Source organism: Colletotrichum acutatum (assembly GCF_030867785.1).
Source record: "Colletotrichum acutatum strain CBS 112980 chromosome Unknown BDZ83scaffold_21, whole genome shotgun sequence".
Classification (NCBI taxonomy): Eukaryota; Fungi; Ascomycota; class Sordariomycetes; order Glomerellales; family Glomerellaceae; genus Colletotrichum; species Colletotrichum acutatum.
Genome location: NW_026849015.1, coordinates 148783 through 164668, shown reverse-complemented (window position 1 = coordinate 164668; position 15886 = coordinate 148783). Strand labels below are relative to the sequence as shown.

Here is a 15886-nt window from a genome sequence, read left to right as displayed (position 1 = left end):
CCCATCAAATCATCCAACGAAATCCCACACACACATACCCTCTCCGAACACAGAATCGAACAACTGCCTTTCAGTCTCGTGGTGTATTGATGTTTCAAGAACCATCCACCCACTTGCTGTGACGCCAAAGCTTCCTTCACTCCTTTGGCAGCCAACACCTCGTTTTAGGCTCGAACCCCCTCGCCCTGCCAGGTCTGCGAGCCGTCGACCAAGACCCGACTTCACCTCACGCATCCCGCGAACCTGTATCCATCCGGCCCAAGCCGAGTCCTTCGATCCGAGGCCCCCTTGCAATACCACTCCCCGACATGACCAGCTGAGTGCAATAGCTTCAGGATGTTCACTCTATCCAGTCTCGTGCAGAAGGCACAGCAGTTGGTCGACCCAACTCAAGGGCTGAATCTGACCAACTCGGACAAGAACCCATCCAAGTCGTCGCTGTTCCAGAACCAGTTCCGCCTACCCAGTACCCAGACGCCGCTGTACGAGATCAATGCCGAGTTGACCATCCCGCCCGCCAATGCCACATATGGAGGCAAGGACCACGATCGAGGCTACCACTATGCTGGCAAGCTACACCTGTCCGAAGGCTACATGTGCTTCTCCACGACCCCGTCCAGTTTCGTCCAGGGCGCCAGCACCTCCACAAGCTCTGCCTTCACGGGCCAAACACATGGCGGAGGCCCCAGTGGAAACGGCTTCACTTTTCCCCTATGCGCCATCAGAAGGGTAGAGAGGTTGAACAGCCAGACATTCCAGGTAAGGTTGCTCCAAACCCCGGGTTGTGACATTGACAACAGTCCGTGCTCCATCCCCCGCAAGGCTATGAACTGACATGCTGCTCTACCACGTAGTTTGCCTTGGCGATTACCACCTGGAATGGCATCAATCAGCAAGAGAAGAAGGACAAGGACAAGGAACCCGTCCCCGACAAGGATAAGAAGGATGTTAGGGAACAAAGGATCACGATACACCTTGCCGGTACCCGCCAGGGCTGCGAGCGCTTCTGCGACGGTCTGAAGAAGGGACTGAGGGCCGGCGTCGGAAATGTTGGCAAATACAAAAAGGTCACCGGCGAGTGCTACTCCGAGTACCTCCTCCGATCCGACGACAAAAAGAATGCGAGCCCGCCCGACGCTGGCCTGGGCATGCTCTTCCGCTACCCTGGAGACCCAAAGAAGCTCCGCGACAGGGCCAAGATGCGCCTATGGGCCGAGTACTTGCGCGACAATGGACGAAACATGACGCTTATCCGCCAGCCGACCTTCCATAAGCTGATCCGCGTTGGTCTGCCCAATCGATTGAGAGGTGAGACTTGGGAGTTGACGTCTGGATCGATCTACCTCCGACTCGAGCACCCGACGCTGTACGCCGAAACGCTAGCCAAGTACGAAGGCCAAGAGTCCCTCGCTATTGACGAGATCGAGAAGGACCTGAATCGAAGCTTGCCAGAGTATCCTGGTTTCCAGAGCGAAGAGGGCATCGGCCGTCTCCGCCGTGTGCTTACAGCTTACAGCTGGGTGAACCCGGATGTCGGGTACTGCCAGGCCATGAACATTGTCGTGGCGGCATTGCTCATCTACATGTCGGAGACACAGGCCTTCTTCCTGCTGTCGTCCATGTGCGACAGACTAGTACCAGGATACTACTCTACGACTATGTACGGAACCTTGCTGGACCAAAAAGTGTTTGAGTCACTAGTCGAGAAGACGATGCCTATCCTGTGGGAACATCTGGTAAAGAGCGACGTACAACTTTCAGTCGTATCACTGCCTTGGTTCTTGTCACTATACATCAATTCGATGCCATTGGTTTTCGCTTTCCGAGTTCTGGACGTCTTCTTCGTCGAGGGACCGAAAGTCCTGTTCCAAATAGGACTCGCCATCTTGAGAATCAACGGTGAGGAGCTACTGGATGCCACAGATGACGGCGCCTTCATCTCCATTCTCAAGGGCTACTTTGCTCGTCTCGACGAGTCTGCACACCCCAAGTCGGAGAACCCGAAACTGCGCGCCGTAACCAAGTTTCAAGAGTTGATGGTGGTGGCATTCAAAGAATTCTCGGGCATCACTCACAGCAGTATCACAGACCTACGGTTGAAGAACAAGGATGCCGTGCTAAGCAACATTGAGAGTTTCGCAAAGAGAACAGCCCTCCGAAATTTGGGTCCCGACAGCAAACTCCTTGCCGCGGAGGAGCTGGGCGCCTTGTACGATCGTTTCTATACAATCTTGTACGAGAGACAACAGCGAGAGAGCATCATTCAGCAGGAAAAACAGCGCCGTGCAAAGAACGCACGGCCTAGAGCGCGAGATGTGTTTGAACCCAGCGATGAACACGTTGAAAAGGGGCGAGTGGCCCTCGGTGCTAGCACTAGTCTGATGGATTACGATGCATTTAGAGAGTTCCTCGCCAACATGGCAAAGTGGGCAATGTCCGACTCACCCACTACACCGCGCCGCGACACGTTCGCCGATAAGGACAGAAATGCCTACACAAGCCGTCGCCAAAATAACGGTCTCCTTTCCCCATGGGGCTCGGGGCCAGAACCTGCCGACCACGAGTTCATGCAGCAATTGTTCAAAAAATGGGATGTCAGCGGAGCCGGCGTGTTGACCCTAGCTGATGTAGTGTCAGGTTTTGCCAGGATCAAGGGCAAGAAGGACATTATGGGAACGATTACGTATTTCTTCGAACTTTACGACGATGATGGCGATGGCAAAGTTGATCGTGAGGGCATCTTACGTATTTCCGAAGCGCTCCTTTTCCTCTCAAGAAGGGGACTCGAGGGCACGTTGAGCCCAAGTGCCTCTACGCTCACGCTTAGCACGCCGACTGGCCAAGGCAGTGAGCCAAGCCTGCCTGGTATCTCAACCAATGAAAGGTTCTTGGGCAGCGTCAGCGCATTTATCAGAAGATGCTTCGAATATGCCGATCCCGACCACCCCAACAACAAGATCCACGAGGAAGAAAAAGAAGAGGCCAAGTCTACGGAGAATAGCGAGGCATTCGCCATCGGCGACGACGATGACGAAGAGGACCTACTTGCCATGGATTCACCTCCCGGTAGCCCAAGCAAGGCAAAGAAGTCGTTCTCGGACTCACTGTCCTCGCCGACTGAAGAGAAGGGTACTGCCGCAGGGCAGTCACAACGACGTGTCTCGAAGGCGGAGTCAGAAGCGGCAAACGCTGCTTTGGACCCTGCGAACCCGTTACACATGACGCTGCCAACGTTCCGAATGGTTGTTCTCGCCGATGAACTTCTCGAACAATTCTTTGAGTCATCTTTCCCAACCTCTTTTCACCTAATCGAGGGTCTACCAACAGTGTCAACACCCACATCGACCCTTACTACCTTTTCCAGTCTCAACTTCGGACGTGCACCCGTCGTAGCTCTCAATCCTGCGGCTCAAGGGGCCACTCGTGGTCTACGTGGTGTACTGGACAATATTGTCACGGACGGAATGCGTGTGGCTGCAGAGGTTCGTCGGAGGATGGAGGAGGCTCAAAAAGAGCTGGAGAAGAACGCTGTGCCAGGGCAACAAAGAGACGTCGAAGACGAGGAGGACGATGCAGACATCGGAGTCGAAATCGGCATCAGAAAAGGCACGGCCAGCGGAAGCGCGGATATCGAGAGACGGAGTGTACGGAGCGAGGACCGTGACCTTCTCGACGGGGCAGACGCCGAGGCTGGGGCCAACGGCAGCGGCAAGGAAGGACAGCTCGTGGACATTGAGCCCACAAACCGGAGCGAGACGAATGCCAAGGGTGTCGTTGAATTTGAGGGCTGATCGACGTCTCTACGCATGCACGCAAGCATGCAAGCACGCAAGAACCACGGCTTGCGTGATCCGTTGAGGGTACACTCCGCACGACCAGCACCCACATGGCGGATTCGAGGCACGCAAGGAGCGGCAGTTGTCATGAAGCTTTGGGAGGAATGTAGTGAAATTGGGGAGAACGGATGCGGTACGAATTCGCGCTGTAGCGAGGAGGATGGACAGGCGATGCTTTCCCTCTAGTTCGTGGGAGAAGGTATTTGTGGGAATTAGGACTATACCTGTCGACGTCTTATCACGGGATCACGTTTGGGATTGTATTGCCTCTACGGCTAGAAGAAATGGTCACTCAAGACAAGAAAGATGTTGTCCATCGAGGCCTGGTGGTGCCAGTGCGTCCGTCCTGCTCCAATCGGCTATTCAGACCTGGCAAAGCGTCACATGAGGGGATCGCCGTGAGCCGTTGCTGATACTGACAGAATCAGCAGAAACGTTTCGATGTCGTAGCCTACGTAGTACAATAATGGGTGCCGTCTCCCTTGCTCGGGTTCGAAATCGGCGGTCATCGACAGGGTCTGGCACGGAATTGAGGGTGGTACAAGATTTTCCAAGAACGGCAGATGAGAGTCGACGATCCGCAACGCCATCTGCATGGCTCGAGAGGCACTAGAGCACCCGGTATCAAGTTCCTCTCGAAGTCTGTGATCGTTTGCAATCAAACTTTGGCATTGAGGGGCGTGGGCAACACAGAGCTCTTATGCATCATCGATATGGGTGAGCAAGCTCGTGGGCGAAACGACCCCGACAAGCATGGATGGACGGCAGTTGACTTTCTGCCTAGGTGTCGCGATGGCACAGGGGTGGAGGGGAAAGGGAAAGAGAAATATGGTCAGTTAGGTCAGTGTTATCGTGTCTTGGCAGCGACATTTGGGTGTAGAGGCTAACGATAGTCTGAATAGGTACCGGTACTGGTAGTGCGAGGGAGAAGGTGTTTTCAAGGAGGAAGAAGCAACGCCGAAGCAACGTGGCTTACGCAGGGAGAGGACAAGGCATGTATTCCTCCCACTCCTTGCCAAAGACGTAAAGGTGCCATTGGACCCTTTCTTTCCCTCTTGGCCTTGAACGGGAAGAGGCTAAGGTACTTCAAGTTCTCAACTCCCACCAAGGGCCACCAGTTATCGACGCCTCTCACATATCCCTCAACTCGTCGCCACCCAGCAGCGTCACTCCACATTCCAACATCACGACGCCTTACATTTCCTTGGACAACCAGTTTCCAGGAGTCTGGAATTCCTCGACTCATGGTATGCCGGCGGAGTGTCCCGTCCGTTCCGTCCATTTTTTTTCTACGGTGTCTGCTTGCGTCTTCCAAGTTTCTTTTCACGTGTCCCGGCCTCCACTTCACCCGCTCTGAGTCTGCACGACATGGCCACATGTTTGTGTGACACGGATCTCTCCCCCATCTTCGGCCACAACCCTTGTCTTGACGCCCAGTCGTACAAGAGTTCTGATCCGGGGACTTGGGAGCCGTTGGTTGCACAGGGACAATAACTACCGCCGAATATTGATGCCGTGTTGAAGGTCTTGTCCAGGGAAGACTTCTCTGCTCAATATCCTCACGAGACATTGATTTATATTCTCCCAAAGCAAGCATAGCTGTGCTTACACTGTACGCAGACATACACGTACGTACATGCATACATTCGCCAACGGGTTATCTGCTCCGTTGGCCCATGGCAAACTGTGTGGGCACGTAACGCATCCACCGTAAAGACCGCTATGCCTCCTCCGTCCCTCGATCAACGACGGCTTGTTTCCCCCTCTACATTCCGCACGTTGTACAGCCAGTGTCTCGTCTCGCGCTTCAGTGATTCTTCCCGCCGTTGCACAAGAACGTAGAGGAAAGTATGGCGGTCGGCCGGCATTCTCTTAGTCGTCCCACACATCCTAGCTCCCACACCAACGACATTTTCTGCTAACAGGACGGGGGCAATAGGCTACACCGAGAGAGGCCATCGCCGTTCTCGAAAACGTGCTTCGCAACATTGCAACAAGCGGCCCCCGTTAAATTGTCTGAATTCAGCCGCAGGAGAAAATCCCCGCTAAGGCCGCGAGGGAAGAATGATGAATGGAAATGTGCAAAGTGGCCACGGCTCTTGCGAGACATCGCCAGACCATCCGATTTCCTGGCTCCAGGGCCCCATTGCTCGCCAACGCTTCTTCGCCCTTTTGCCTCTCTCCTCCATTTCGACTCAGGAGTGGGAGGGGCGGCCGTCCAAAAGGCAAGCCAGGCCAGACACCCACATACGTCGACCTGAATTGCATGAGAGGAATGACTGGCGTTCAGGGGAAAAGCATCGCATACGGCTGGACCTGAGAATCGTCATTTCAAACATTCCAGGTTCCTGGGAACGAGCCCATGCTCTCTCTTTCTCTCTCTTACCCGACAGCCCTAAGGTGGGAAGGGAGATGGGACATCCAATGCCGCCCATATCGATGGAAGTGGGCAAGAGGCGATAGGAACAGCATTCTTGGTCCTCGCGACGAGAAGCTTTCAAATACGGCCAAGATTCTCCTCCCAGAATATCGGTTTCCTTTCTTCTCTCCACCGCGCTTCGACTCACACTCGCTTCTCCTTTTCGTCCGTCTCAACCTGGTTTTCCTTCCGGGGGCAAGTTGGGCAGTCATTCGTTCTTGTTGCTTGGTTCTTGCTTGCGCCTGTCACTCTTTAGGGAGATTGACATCCTTTTCGTCTTAATACTCCCCCCTACCACTCTCCAGTCTCGACTTTTGCCTTTTGGCTTGTTGTAGTTCGTCAGTCGTTCTTCGAAGATTACCGACAAGATGGGTTGGATGAAGCAGGCGGCCGTTTTGGCCACTGTCGCCTTTGCGGCAGTCGCTCATGGACAGGCTGCTGCCAACGGCAACTGTTATCCCGCGGATACATTCGCCAATACCTATGAACTCGTTGATGCGAGCATGACGCAGGAGCTCTGTGACAGCCATTGTAAGGCCGTCACGGGTGCTACGATCTCGAAGTTCGCACTCTTTGGCGGTACTACTTGCCGCTGTGGTGACACCATCGGCAATGCTGCAGTCGCCAACAACCTTTGCGCCACGTCTTGCGGCGGTGCTAGCAGTGAGAACTGTGGTGGTACTACAACTACCAGAAACCAAATTATCTTCATGCTCAGCGCTGGTACTACTACCACTTCGACGACCTCAACCACCTCTTCCTCTTCCAGCTCTTCTTCCTCTTCCACCAGCCTGACCACCACCACCACTACCACCACCACTTCGTCTTCTTCCTCGTCATCTTCCTCCTCTTCGTCTTCGTCTTCATCGACGCTCTCGACGACGACGACGACTACCACTACTTCTAGCCCCACATCGACTTCTACGACTTCGACGTCATCTTCTAGCAGTGGCACGACCACGACTACGTCGTCAAGCAGCTCCAGCAGCACTGCGACCACCACTAGCCCGACGTCGACTTCCTCTTCGTCCTCTAGCAGCTCCAGCAGTAGCACCTCCAGCCACTCGACCACCACAAGCAGCACGACCACTACTAGCCCTACGTCGTCTTCTTCGTCCTCTGGCAGCTCCAGCAGCTCCAGCAGTTTGTCGACTACGACTACCTCGCCCACGAGCAGCGGAAGCACCACCTCCACTGGCTCATTTGCTTCTTCAAACTCGACCAGCTCAAGCACCACTGCCGGAACTTCCTCCTCGACTGGGTCCAGCTCCGCTTCTAGTACGCTAAGCACCAGCGGCTCTTCCAGCAGCTTGACGTCGTCCTTGTCGACCTCTGCTGCCGGCACCTCAAGCTCCGCTTCTACCACTGCTGCTGGTTCTAGCACATCGACCACTGCTGCCTCCAGCTCTTCGTCTTCTGTTGGTGCTTCCAGCTCGTCGTCTTCCGTTGCTGCTTCCAGCTCGTCGTCTTCCGTTGCTGCTTCCAGCTCGTCATCTTCCGTCGCTGCTTCCAGCTCGTCGTCTTCCGTCGCTGCTGCCAGCTCATCCTCCTCGGTTGCTTCTGTCGCCAGCTCTTCGTCTTCCGTCGCTGCTGCTAGCTCGTCGTCCTCCGCTGCCGCTGCTAGCTCTTCATCTGCCGCTGCTAGCTCTTCATCTGCTGCTGCCAGCTCCTCTTCTGCCGCTGCTGCCAGCTCTTCTGCTGCTCCTGCTAGCTCTTCATCTGCTGCGGCTGCCAGCTCTTCATCCGCTGCCGCCGCCAGCTCCTCTTCTGCTGCCGCCGCCAGCTCTTCGGCAGCCGCTCCCTCCTCGACTGCTGCTCCTTCCTCGTCGGATGCTCCTGCTTCATCAGCTGCTCCGACCACATCTGCGGCCGAACCTGGCCAGTCTTCTATCGCTGTCCTCAACCCCGATCCGGTGCCTTTCTCGAAGGCCCTTGAGATCCAGCCCGGCGAAGCTGTTGTCGTTGATATTCCCAACACAAGTGGCAACGCTGAGAGGTTTGTTGTCCAGTCACAGGGATGCAGAGGTGTTCCCGCTGGAGAGTCGCCTTTCGAGAACACTGTCAATCCTCCCGATGCCTCTACTGCCCCTGCTTGCGCGGTTGCTTGCGCTTCCCAGTCTCTGCCCTTTACTACCGTCATTAGAGGCCAATGCTTCTGCGGTTCAGTTCTCAGGACTTTGCCTCTCATCCCTGCTGATCAATGCGCTGCCGCTGCGAGCAGCCGCCGTCGCAGCGCCCTCAGACGCCAGGCTGGTACTGTTGATCCCGCTACGATTCTCAGCGTGACTCCTGCCAGCCAGGTTGCCCTTGCTGCTGCCTCGACGACTTTGAGCTCATCCAGCGTTCCTTCTGCCGTGGTCAACACCGACACGAACATTCAGTTCGTCCCTACCAACACTGGAACTTCCGTCGCCAGTGCCAGCTCCACCGCCTCTTCTGGAACTTCCACTGGTACTGTCTCCGGTACGACCTCTGGAACGGTCTCTGCCTCCAACTCTGCGTCCAACTCAGTCTCCAACTCAGTCTCCAACTCAGCCTCAAGCTCTGTCACCAGTGCAGCCGCGGCTTCTGCGACTGACTTCATCCTTGCCATTGTCGGCGGAAGAGCTCCTACCAGCTCCAGCAGCTCCTCAAGCTCTTCCAGCACAGCTGCCTCGTCTTCAAGCTCTTCTACCGGCAGCAGCAGTTCTACTGGCTCAAGCTCTTCTCGTACTTCCAGCAGCAGCTCCTCTGGCAGCTCTTCCTCGGGTAGCACCTCTTCCGGATCTACCTCCACTGGCTCCAGCTCCAGCTCTTCTGGATCAACCACCTCTGCTAGCACTACGGATACTTCTACCAGCTTGTCCATTACCAGCTCTGCTTCCACCAGCAGCTCCACTAGCGCACCGTTCTCGAACTCCACCACTGCTCTTACCATGAGGAAGCGTGGCCCTATCATGGCGCACCTCATGAACCGCCAGAGCGGCGCAACCACCTACGTCGGTACCACTGGACAGACCAACCCTACCAACTGCAACCAGGCTGCTGTATTCAGAATCGGCGCTTCTGGCACCATTACTGTTGATGGTGTTGCCCTCGGTGTTAACCCCAACACTCCTTTCATTGCTCTGCGCGCTGGCAGCACTGGATCGATCACCGCCACCTTCACCAACAACAACGGTGTCTTCACATGGTCCAACGCAGCCTTCTCTGGAGGACAGGCCGGTTTTTGCCAGGACAACAGCGGTCAAGTTTACGCTACCTTCGGAACTACCGTCCCGCCTAACTGTACCCCGGTCACCCTGAGCGCCACTCCTCGTAAGTCAGGCCTCAGATATTTGACGATCTTGCTGTTAACATTCTCTTCTAGGTTCTTCCTGCACGGCCAGCGGCAGCACTACCAGCCTTCCCGCTTCCACCGCCGCTACCAACTCTGCCACCACCACTCCCGGCGCTGTTTCGACTACTTCTACTGCCAACCCCGGATCGACGGCTACCTCCAGCCTCGCCACCACCCGCTCTGGAAGTGGCACCACTACCGCTCCCACCGCTGGATCTACCTTTGTCAGCGGTGGCTCGACCTTCGTCACCGGCGGTTCCACTGTTGTCTCTGGTGGCTCTACCATCGTCTCGGGCAGCTCCACGTTCGTTTCCGGCGGCTCTACCTTCGTTACCGGAGGTTCTACCGTTGTCACTGGTGGATCTACCATCGTCAGCCCTACCACTGGTCCTGCCGGCGGCTCGACAACCGACAGCACCGCTGCTGCAGCCACCTCCAGCATTGCTCCCAACCCTGTCGCTGTTGATGGCTTCTCTCTTCTGGGATGCTTCGCCTCGTCCAGCAACTTCCCCTCGTTTGTTCTGGCCTTGTCTGACCCGTTGTTGACCCTCGAGAAGTGTACCGCTGCCTGCCCCGCCAGCTCCAGACTGGCTGGCTTGTTTGGCAACGACTGCTACTGTGGTGACATCATCGACAACACTCTCACCATCCTCGTTCCCGAGGCCCAGTGCAACACTGTCTGCCCTGGTAACCCTGCCCAGCGCTGCGGTGGTCGCGCCTCTTCCGTGCGTCTGGCCCGTCGCCAGATCCCGACTGATGTCCGTCTCACCGTCTACGTCCGTCTCGACGTCTCCCCGCCGGTTGTCTCCACCGTCACCAGCATCAGCGTTAGCACTGGCGCCGGTACTACCGCATCCGTCACCGTCGTCAACACCATCACCGAGCCTGGCACCACCATCACTGGTGCGCCGGTCCCCACCAGCACTGGCCCCAACATTGCAGGCACTCTCACTCTGCCTCCCGGTCTGTACACGGCTGGTGCTCCTCTGCCTGGTGGCGAAGTTTGCTACGTCGTTACCCGATCCTGGTTCATTGGACAGACGTCGCTGCTCCCTGCCTTGCCCACGGCTACCGTCTGAGCGTGACTTTTCCAGCATCAAATCATGAAGTCATTGGCATAAGATACATGTACGGTTCACATATAGACTAGGGAGTTGTTTCCCGCAGCTTATGGGATTTGTGTGAAATTTGTTTCTAAATAGCATGGGGGAAAGAGAACAGTTACGACTTGTACGAACTGTATCACTGGGTAATGTAGGAGATGTTTTGTAGTTTATTTTGTCTTCTTTTGTCGGACTTGGTTTAGGAGAATAGATGATTTAGGACCCAAACGTTTCATCATGCCGCCGTCCACTTCCAACTTAACCGCTACGTACACGCCATTGAGTGATGTCTAGGCTCATTTTCTCCAAGGCTTCTCTCTGTGCAGGGCTTTGGTCAACTGCCTTTTTTTGTGAGACCTGCCTCCGCCAAGTTGTCACCACGGCGATGAGCCTCTCGTCAGGACTGTATCTCAGGAACGAGTTTGACATCAGTGTCACTTCCAAAGCGCTGAGGAGCATGAGGTTGTCTCGACTGAGGTATTTTAAGGCAAAGGTTTTCCCTCCTGTCTTGGTCATCAGGGTTACGCATGGTTCGGCCGTAGAAGAGTTGAGGGAATGCCATGTCATTTTGCCGTCCTGGTATACATTACTCACTAGAACGGTAAGGCATGTGATGTTACGTGGTTTGCTGTGCGTGGTTTGAGTTTATGGGTATTGACTTTTGGGATGATGCTACTTCACTGAGGACCATGTGAACCGGGGCTGAGCATGCGGTACGAGGACGTCTTGTTTGTGAAAAGGTAGCAATGGGAGCAGATGGGCGCGGTGTTTTGTTATTGGTCGTTTTCTGGCCTTGGGTCTAGTTGCTTGGGGTTGGCTGGCTTCGAGAAAGTATAAAAGCATATTGGAAATGCGAAGTTTTGGTTTGGAACACGAGCAATTCATTGTTCATTTGCTGTCGTGGATTGAGGAAATGTCTTGGTTTTTGATCATGGAAGGAGTGTAATATCACTCAGAGAATGATATTAGATAGGGGCTTTTGGAAGAGAGCACTTTGTTGTTCTATTTTCTGCGTAAGAGTGCTCTTTGCTAGTTTTGGAGTATTCCATAGAGAATACCTACCATGCGTCTCGCGGCGATGATAGAAGAGGAGCTGTTTTTCGAGCTCAGCCTAGACGGTACACAGATCTGTTCAGGCTCCAAGGCAGCTTGAACAGCCTTCTTTCGCCCAGAGACGTGTACGGCGAGCGGGTCGATCCCCAGGAGCTGTTCGCTCTCGCCAGAGGGGAGATGCTCAGGTTGCCCAGGTGAATTCAACTTGGATCCCAAACAGTGGGTCTTTATACAGGAAAACGTCGTACGGCCACTCTCTTGGGACTTCTATTTCTCGCAAAAAGAACACATGCATTCTATAGAGCTACAGTTTGAGAAAGGTTCTCTATTTTGAGAGAAGCTAGATATTCTTTACTGCTCCCTCTGACCGCCCCTCGCTAACGGAATGACTTTGAGATTTTTTCTGTGGCGGGCTTGCTCAACTGGTTGCAAGGTGTTCCCGTCTTCGCTTGGTTTCTGCGGAGCTTTTGCTTTTGGGAGGCTTCAATAGAAGACATGCGTACAGTTGAACTTGACACTCTATTTTGATGCGGGTCAGTTCGTAAGGGACAAGTCCCGAACAACGCGGCCTTGACGTACCGTACGGGCAAGGGATAATCTGGCGAGGCGTAGTGCACGTCGTCGGGCGCACGATCGAGACGCGTTCGCCTAGTTTTCTTTTTGAAATCAGCGAGTTGATGGCTTCGTACCCAAATCTAGATAGTGAGTATTCAGCTCTCTACTAGGGTGATGTCCCTAGGCAGGTGGCAGAATGTGTGTGTGCATCTGCGAAATACCCATTTTCGGCTCCAGAATTTCATATACTATATGAGCCAAGGCCAGAGACGAAATGTGAACACTCTGTACCAATATTGATTCTCTTTGCGAAATCTGAGAAGCACGCACTTGCTTTCAGGCTATGCTCCTTGATTGCGAGATTGATGCTGCGTGAACTCGCTCACAAGTTGATGTTGTTGACATATCATGTAAAACTTTACAGTGACGTGAAGTGGGAGGAGAGAGATGCTACGAAAGACGGCTTGAATTGCCCTTGTCTATACACGAGATCCCACAGTGGCACCAACGTCCGCGGCATCGTTTGCTGTTCCGTTCTGGAACTACTATCATACCTTTTCTAAGAATTCCCTTGCGTCTCATGAAGCTTATACGAACATCCGCTAGTTGTGTTAAGGGCAGTGATGCCGTCGCCTTGCCTGCCTCGCCCTGATCTCCCAACAATTGTTGGACCCTTCTGCCAGATGGTCTTTTCTTGCCCATGTTACATTCTGCCATTTGGTGTCCAATCCATTCTGCGCTACGGGAGTGATTCGGCCGTTGACTGCCCCGCTTCTCCGACCCGACTTCCCCGCCCTGAGCATGGCATTCCGTCCGGACTAGACGGCCAGCCCACCAATCACCAATAACACCCTCCACCCGACCCCTTGCACATCACTACTCAACTACCACTAGCAGTCAGATGCCAGAATATATGCATAAAAAGCCAAACCTGACTCCAGACCTACTAGTCCATCAGACGGTGATGGTAGAATGCTTGATAGCTGGCTTTGCTCAAGTTCGACTCCTCCTCTTCCACTTCCCCTTGGCAGGTCCCCTCCATATGGGGCGTCGTATCCGCTGTGCCGCTGTCACCCCGCACACTCTCTTCCCTGCGCATCACACGGGCATGCGAGTGAGAGGAGAAATGAAGATCTCCGTCTCTACCGTCGCTATTCCCAGCCTTCCCCGCGCTCTCTGCTGTCACCTTCCCGGCACCCCAACCGGCCCATTGGGTTACATTACATATCGGACCATGTATCTGATCGGGATCTGTCACCGTCTTGGCTTCCCTCCATTCAATGTTCTTACTTCCTCTTATGGTACGCGAGAAGCTTTTCCATCGAGGTGGTGTAACTGCGATACAACTCTCTGTTCCTGGCCTGGTGATCTGGGTGACCTGGGTGACGTTAGACCTGCCATTGAACCAGGTTTTTCATTGAGAGAAGTGACTCTCTCCCGGCATCACATGAAAGCTTGCTCGAGGTCCGCGGCATTCATTCTGATGGAGAGTTTGGGTGTGTAGTCTATCAGTCCTTATGTAGATGAAGCAGTGTAGATAGTGATGAAGAGGTTGTTGTTATAAGTAAACGACAGGTTCATCCCATCCTACGAGCAGGTTCTGAGGCTCTCGCACCCCTTGGCAAGTACCAGAAGCTTGTGTCCTTTTACTCCTTGCCTCCAACACGGGCCGATCAAGGTCCCCTGACGACAATGCCGTCTCTACGCCCCCTCCCCCTCCTGGCAATGCTGCTCGCATCGACCGCCGTCACCGCAGCCCCTTACAACACCTTTGACGGCCCAGGCTTCCCCGCCTGCAACGATGTCGCCGCAGTCCACAACGCAACCAGCGTATCCGACATCCAGTCCCTCGTCAAGGACGCCATCGCCTCAGGCCAGAAAGTCCGCGCCTCTGGTAAGGGCCACATGTGGTACGACACAATGTGCTCTGACGACGCCAACACGGTCATCATCCGCACCGAGGACGTCAACAGCATCTCCGAGTTTGATCTCGAGAGCGGGAGCGTGGTAATTGAGGCCGGCGTGACGTTTTTGCAGCTGGCTGAATATCTGCATGCTAGGGGCGCGTCGGCGGGTTACACGCTTGTGAATTGGAATATCACGCTGGCGGGTTGTGTTGCCATGGGAGCGCATCGGTCTTCGATTCGGGAGGATTCCATGGTTGCGGCGGGCGTGCTCGAGTTGGACATCGTTGATGGGAACGGAGAGCTGAGGCACCTTGTGCGGGACAATAATGACGATACGTGGCTTGCTGCGTCGACTTCTCTTGGATTGCTGGGTGTTATTGTGCGGATGAAGTTCAAAATTTACCCCGACTTCAAGGTTTATGCTCAGCAGAAGACGTGAGTTTCTCATGAGGCTGGTGAGCTTGAACGAGCTAACGATAGTGGAAAAGGCTCGAAGAAAGCGAGGTCCTCGACGGCGACATCTACGGCATGATTGCACCTTATGCAACGGCCAACTTCTGGGTACGTCTACTTCACCTTCGCAATCCTTCTCCTCAAGAATCTCCCATGAACTAATGACCCAACGCAGTGGTGGCCCTACAAGCGCAAATTCCACCACCGCTACTACGATGTCGTCCCCACAAACACCTCTGACCAGCAAGGCTTCCAAAACACCTTCTCCGTCACGGATCTCGAGGGCACCACGGCCCGCACCCTCCTCGACAGCGGCCGCTACCTCCCCACCTCCAACATGCTCGCCGAAGAAATCTTCTTCGGCCTCTGGTCGAAACCCAACTTTCGCGAAAAGACGACGAACCAGCCCATCGAGGAGTGGCCTGTCTACGGCTGGAACTACGACGTGCTCATCGGCGGGCTGTACCCGGACCAGAGGCCGCTGTGGGAGGTCGGCGTCCAGGGATACACGCTCGAGCTGGCGTTCCCGATCACGCAGGCGAACGCCATGCTGAAGCGAGTGAGGGCGCTGTTTGACGACGAGGCCAAGAAGTTGATTGTCATGACGTCGACGTACCGGAGTGGGATCAACATCAAGTTTGGGAGGCCGTATTTTGATCTGTTGGGGCAGGTTACGTATGGGACTGCTGATGGGGCGGATTGGAGTAAGGGGGTGATCATGCTTGATTTCCCGACGTTTAGGCCGACTGTTGGGGATCACAGCAGGTTTAACGAGCCGTTCTGTGAGTTGTTTCCTCCGGCGAGGTGCTCTGTTCACCACGGCTTCTCGGTGAAGGAGAAACGATGAACTGACTGGGTCTGGATGAGATCACAACCTTGCCAAGGTGCTCATTGACGAGTTCCCCTGCCGTCCCCACTGGACCAAGAATACCCGGGAGGTCTTTGCCCAGGCCGCGAAGAACATTGACCCTGATGTGAGTTTTGATACCACGCTGTTGATGTAAAAGTTTCTGGTTGCTGACAAAGAAATGTAGCACATTGTCCGCTTCAAGGCTGTTAGGGAGCAGTTCGACCCGAACGGCATCTTCAAGAGTGTTGTAGGCGAGGCCATTGGGGTCTACTAAATCGGGAGGGACTTCGAGTAAGGAAGGTCTAGTACTTCTACTCTTCGTGGTATATAATTTCACGCCAAGTAATATAACGTAGTATTGGGGGATCTTCGTAATTCAGACTCTCGCATG

The 15886-nt window shown here is 54.5% G+C and overlaps 3 protein-coding genes across 3 annotated transcripts; all 3 read left to right on the top strand.

Moving 5' to 3' along the window:
- Positions 1–336: 336 nt before the first annotated feature.
- On the top strand, positions 337–3791 carry BDZ83DRAFT_649205 (TBC domain-containing protein; the record flags this gene model as incomplete). The annotated part of the gene is made up of 2 exons (XM_060510249.1): positions 337–759; positions 855–3791. The coding sequence occupies 2 exons, from the start codon at positions 337–339 to the stop codon at positions 3789–3791; spliced, it is 3360 nt and encodes a 1119-aa protein (XP_060367895.1).
- Positions 3792–6623: 2832 nt separating this feature from the next.
- Positions 6624–10653, top strand: BDZ83DRAFT_649204 (uncharacterized protein; the record flags this gene model as incomplete). Its single annotated transcript, XM_060510248.1, has 2 exons — positions 6624–9552; positions 9605–10653. The coding sequence occupies 2 exons, from the start codon at positions 6624–6626 to the stop codon at positions 10651–10653; spliced, it is 3978 nt and encodes a 1325-aa protein (XP_060367894.1).
- Positions 10654–14010: 3357 nt separating this feature from the next.
- BDZ83DRAFT_571657 (uncharacterized protein) lies at positions 14011–15769 on the top strand (the record flags this gene model as incomplete). Its single annotated transcript, XM_060504429.1, has 5 exons — positions 14011–14627; positions 14681–14753; positions 14821–15427; positions 15513–15619; positions 15680–15769. The coding sequence occupies 5 exons, from the start codon at positions 14011–14013 to the stop codon at positions 15767–15769; spliced, it is 1494 nt and encodes a 497-aa protein (XP_060367893.1).
- Positions 15770–15886: the final 117 nt, after the last annotated feature.